Below are 6,000 nucleotides of genomic sequence, written 5' to 3' on the forward strand. Positions count from 1 at the left end.
AAACAACAATAGCAGCAGCAACGTTTCAGGTCACAAGCTTGATAAAAGGTCTTGTGACCTGAAACGTTGCTGCTGCTATTGTTGTTCTTCTGTACCTGTATAGAATCAGATACAACTAAGGCCAAGTAGCTATAACCATGATCAGAGCGTGAGATTTTCACATTTCACAATGTGGTTTTTCTTTACTGTCCTATCTGTGACGTTTTATCTGTATCTTCTTCCCATTTACCCTGCATGGTGTCTTTCTCTCTTACAGAACTGCTTTGAGTTGTATATTCCAAACAACAAGGGGCAGCTGATCAAAGCCTGCAAGACGGAAGCTGATGGGAGGGTGGTGGAGGGGAACCATAACGTATACAGAATTTCTGCACCAACGCCGGAAGAGAAGGAAGAATGGATTAAGTCAATAAAGTAAGGAATCCCTTTAACAGCAGATTGAAAGAAATGTATTGAAAGAAATCTGCACTCACAGCTCATATCTTGGGCAAAAAATTAAAGTTAGTTAAAGAGCCACATACAACACAGAAATATAACTATCACTGTAATCTGTTCCTTACAAAAAGTATGAATAAATACCAATTTTATATGCTGAAATCAAATGGCTCTTCTGCATCATTTGAAATCTTGGCAGGGGAGGAGGAACTAAAACACTGATGTTACAAATTGTAACCTTCTCCACAGCTCACAGACAGCATGCAGGAACTACATAACCCTCCATGCATTGCACTTTGATGTTCCTTTCCTTATTGATAGCAAGTAACATAGTAGTAAGTTGGGTTGAAAAAAAGACATACGTCCATCAAGTTCAACCATAATGCCTATATATAACCTGCCTAACTACTAGTTGATCCAGAGGAAGGCAAAAACCCCCATCTGAAGCCTCTCTAATTTGCCGCAGAGGGGAAAAAATTCCTTCCTGACTCCAAGATGGCAATCGGACCAGTCCCTGGATCAACTTGTACTAAGAGCTATCTCCCATAACCCTGTATTCCCTCACTTGTACTGAGAGCTATCCCCCCTACCCCTGTATTCCCTCACTTGTACTGAGAGCTATCTCCCCTACCCCTGTATTCCCTCACTTGTACTGAGAGCCATCTCCCATACCCCTGTATTCCCTCACTTGTACTGAGAGCTATCCCCCTACCCCTGTATTCCCTCACTTGTACTGAGAGCTATCTCCCATAACCCTGTATTCCCTCACTTGTACTGAGAGCTATCTCCCCTACCCCTGTATTCCCTCACTTGTACTGAGAGCTATCTCCCCTACCCCTGTATTCCCTCACTTGTACTGAGAGCTATCTCCCCTACCCCTGTATTCCCTCACTTGTACTGAGAGCTATCTCCCCTACCCCTGTATTCCCTCACTTGTACTGAGAGCTATCCCCCTACCCCTGTATTCCCTCACTTGTACTGAGAGCTATCTCCCCTACCCCTGTATTCCCTCACTTGTACTGAGAGCTATCTCCCATACCCCTGTATTCCCTCACTTGTACTGAGAGCTATCTCCCATTACCCTGTATTCCCTCACTTGTACTAAGAGCTATCTCCCATACCCCTGTATTCCCTCACTTGTACTGAGAGCTATCTCCCATAACCCTGTATTCCCTCAAGTGTGCAGGGGATTGTGGGATTGGGAGGATGCAGGCTGAGGGCAGGTGACTACTGTTACATTTTATTTGAGTCACAAAGTAGTCCGCCAGATCAGCAGGGGAACAGGGGGCGGGGCTTAGGGAACTGTTCCAAACCATTTTACATTAAAATCATTATGAAAAGGCTGCATGTTTTTTAATGTAGATTGCAAAGTTGCTTGAAATTATGTTAACTTTTCAAAAAAGCTAAAGTTGTGTTTGGGTAGAGTTCCCCTTTAATGCAAAGCCAAGGTTTCCTCTGTTATGCCAGCCTTTCCCAAGGAACAAAAAAAACAAACCTTTTTTGCACCTTGAGAAAGGCTGGTGTAAGGGCTGATTCTTGGTAGCCGACAAATCATTACCCTCTGCTTTTATTGCTCAGTAGCTGGAGGGCCGTGTTCAGACCCCCCCACCACCACCACTACCAGTTTATATGATATATGATGTGTTTTATGCAGCAGTCGACTATTTTCAGAATGGGATAATATGTACAAGTATATTACTTTAAATGCACCCCATTTTAATTTTCAGGGCAGCAGTTAGCGTGGACCCTTTCTACGAGATGCTGGCGGCCCGTAAGAAGCGCATCTCTGTCAAGAAAAAACAGATGCAGCAGCAACAGCAAGAACAGTCTTAATGGAGCCGCCATGTAACATTTCAACAATGCCACCCTGCGGAGCCACCAATTCAATACAAAGCCCCTGTAGCAAGGGAAAGGTTGCAGCAGCCTACACAATGAAGCATTCTTCAGAACCAAATCGGCTATTTTCCCTGAAGATCTTATAGCGTAGCTTGAAGTATTATGGGTTTGCAACATTTCTATAGTGCTGTCCGCCAAGGGCAGGGGATTGAGGCTATGAACGAGAGCCTCCTCGGCAGGGTCACTATTCTTGGATTGTGTTTTGTTTTATTCTGTAAATTCTTTGTTGGTTTGAACTGTGAAACTGTTCAATGGAAACCTTATGACCACATTATAAATCAGTATGACTGGCAAACCTATACACAGCTCAAGGTGTGGCTCTTTCACATAAGGTGCAGGAATGCGCTTCATGACCAGAGGGCTTGGCCTTTCTGTTGCTCCTACCGTTTGCAAGCTTGGTTTGTAGCTTGGCTTGGATTTAGCTTCCAGGCCTAAAGATGAGACATTGGGAATTCCATTTGGAGAACATATTCCTGCTACTGTGGAGAGCCAGGTCGTGACTTCAGGTTCTGCTTAGTATCCTATATTCCCTGGCCTAATGGAGAATAAATTGTCTGCTGTAAATCATAAGATGGACACCTATCAGAGACTGAACCACTATACAGAAGAACCAGAAAAGCACAGAAAGCTGAGGAGCAGGATCTCTTGGTGTCCAGAGTAATGCCAACCATTGGCCTCATAGAACGTGTTCCTAGTACTGAGTGTAAAAAAAGGGTATTAAAGCACAATTTAATCTGAAATGTAACACAGCTCTGGGTGATGGGGAAGGGGGGGGGGGTAGTCACATGGGTGTGAGTTACAGGAAACCACAGGGCAAGAAATGTACAGTTGAAAATGAAATGAACCCAATTGGGCTTACTGAAATTGTATGTATAGTGTACATATGTCATGTGCCTGAGCCATAACAAGACTGGTCACTTGTCCACTAGGCTGAGATTGGGGTGGATCAGTGCCATTTGCGTTGCTGGAATTGACTCCAATACAGAGGGAGGGTTGATGCTGTGGTGATGAGTACACTTCCGCTGCCATGCACTGTTTTATATATTGGACTCCTGGCAGCAAATAGTATTCCATACGGGGCTTATCCTAGCGATCGTGCTATAGTGAGGTTTGTCTGACTGGGGACAGTACACTGTGCACTCACACACCTTCTGTATGGTCGTTTCTACCACCATCTACGACCAGACAGGTTTTTATAAATTAGATATATTCCCTCTTATTCTTTCTTTTACTGTGAATTGGGAGAGATTTGGCTGTGTCCTTTATAAAGCAATAAAAATGTCACTTTGGGATTTTGTACCCACATACTTTCATGCCAAAATCCATTTCTTCTGACAGTGTTAGTAGTAGAGGCTTGCTTCCCCCCCACCCATTTTGTCAGTAAGCCCTGAAACATTTATTGCCACCCTGCAAACTGGTGCTGTCCAACTTATTATTTGTAGTGGGGCAAAATATTCTTATACAGCATGTTTGAGGCGCAGATTAAATTTAAAATGAGGATGTCAGACAGTCTGTGGAGCCTTTATGCAGACCGGGGGCCATAAAGATCCTTTTGGAGGGGCCATATTCTGCCTTTTCTGATGCAGTTTGCAGCAGGTTTTTATTTTTTGTAGTTCGAACATCATACAAGATCTAAAGAGCTGGTTCAGACTCAGTTGGCAGCTTATCTGCCCTGTTGGGGCCCACTGACAGCCTGCCCAACTGATATCTGGCCAACAATTTTTTAAGATATGGATTGGGCAGGTTTTAAAATCCTTTTGGACAAGGAGCACTTTGGCACGTTCACTCTGTCTCCATCTGATGGGTTTTCGTAGGCCTCAATGGATAATCCGGTTGTTGGCTATAGGGCCAATGATTGGACTGGTCTGATTTGACCCAGCAAGTGCGTGACCAAACTAGGTCCAGATCTGTTTATCTTGCAACCTCTCCAAACAAGAGGCTCTGGCTGTGTATAGCAACTTTAAGACAATTCTGTGAAGTGAAAGAATGGACAGAAACACAGAGTAGCCTCTAGGGGACAGGACCCAAGTTTACCATACTTGGGAAGATCTGCTTAGCTGTAAAATGAGCAGAATTTTGGCTTATTTGGCCAAGCCACATGTAGGGGGTAATCTGAGTTATATTAGTTCAGTCCTTAGGCCATGGATCAGGTCACACATAGAATGTAAGACACTGACCAATGCAGTTGTGCATTCTGACTGTTGCCATTGGGAAAAACAGACTCAGCGCACAGAATCCATGTATGTTATATATCATTCACATACATGTCATTCCTCTGTATGAGAGCAGTCACAAGAGGGCATGTTTATGCCTGACCTGTCACATAATGTACAGGGTAAGTTATTTTCTTCGCATAAAATAATTTTGAGGTTTATATTTATTGAAAACTCCATGCTGGCTCAAACTTCCATATTTATCAAGATCATTCTGGGCAATGCCCATGGTAAGTATGGAACGCTGTACCATTGATATCATATAGTGATTAGGTTATCATTCAGACATTTAGCATATTTGTGTTTATTTAATCGGTGTGAGCTGATTAAGTCAAAGGTTCTGTTTCATGCCTTCCAGCTGGGCTGTATTGGCTTGGTGTATAGGTCTGTACCTAGAATTGATTTGATAAGCTAATATTTATGCCTATCAAGAAGTAGCAAGGGGGAATATACCACTTCCTGGGCCTCTGATGTCCCGTCATGGTGGAAAGATGACACACAGAACTGTTGGTGCCCCTTGCTATTGGAGAGCAATAACTGCCAAAGGACCACCCATGCAAAACTAGACAGCCATTGTTACAGATGGGAATGATTGATACAGGCTTCAGACCTCTTAGGCAAAAAGACACTACAGCTTAAACAGTTCATCCAGCATTGATCCACCAACTGCTTTCTGGTCGGACTCGCTGTACCGCGGGAAGAAAAGCACATCTCTTTGGATATGTTATCAAGGGGGCATTAAGGCTTCAGTTTTGCGATGTCACTGTAACGTTCAGCAGGTATATATATTTTTGTAAATCTTTGTGCCAAAGGAAATTGGTTTCTTCCTTTTCCCCACTGCACTGTGCCTGTCTCGTCAACTAATTTATCAGCAGAAGTACTGTGAAACTATGTCCGGACCGGATACCTCATCTTCCTCGTCAGTGTGGGAAGTAAATGGAATGAATTGGCTTGGAGTTTTTGTTTCTATTTTTCCTTTTTAATATTGTATGCAAACCTTTGACTTAATAATAAAGACTGACATACTATACATTGGGCTGGGTTTGTGTTTGTTGTTTTGCTAAAATCTGATTGATTAGTGAGGACTCCAAACAAGCAGACAAATCGGGAAGATTGCTAAATCATGATGCGTGGACTAGGGAGACCCATTAGGAGAAGACTACAGCTTCATTCCAATGTGGTCCTTATCCAATGGGATCCTCTTCTATTGCTGTCATTCAGGCAGGCCCTTGGGTTGGAGCCATACTTGGGATAATCAGCAGAGGCCAAGTCGTAATAATAATTAATGTAAGGCCATCTTTAGTCGACCATTTTTTCCTGTCATGAGTTTTTGGGAGGACCAGAAACAATGAACCCACATTTTAGAACATTATCTGAAAAAATAAACAAGCCAGGTATAGTGTCGTTGAACTTATATAGTTGTAACAACTTTATATCATTGTCACGTGTTACATCCATA

The 6,000-nt window shown here is 43.0% G+C and overlaps 1 protein-coding gene across 1 annotated transcript in view; it reads left to right on the top strand.

The window, feature by feature from the left end:
- Window positions 1–5,571, top strand: part of cyth1 (cytohesin 1) — a 28,803-nt gene extending 23,232 nt beyond the window's left edge. The window contains exons 11-12 of the mRNA XM_004916324.4: window positions 257–411; window positions 2,160–5,571. Of these exons, the coding sequence (XP_004916381.1) occupies window positions 257–411; window positions 2,160–2,265 (261 nt within the window). The 3' untranslated portion in view covers window positions 2,266–5,571. The remainder of the gene's footprint in view (window positions 1–256; window positions 412–2,159) is intronic.
- Window positions 5,572–6,000: the final 429 nt, after the last annotated feature.

The sequence above is a fragment of the Xenopus tropicalis genome, chromosome 7 (genome assembly GCF_000004195.4).
Source record: "Xenopus tropicalis strain Nigerian chromosome 7, UCB_Xtro_10.0, whole genome shotgun sequence".
Lineage (NCBI taxonomy): Eukaryota > Metazoa > Chordata > Amphibia > Anura > Pipidae > Xenopus > Xenopus tropicalis.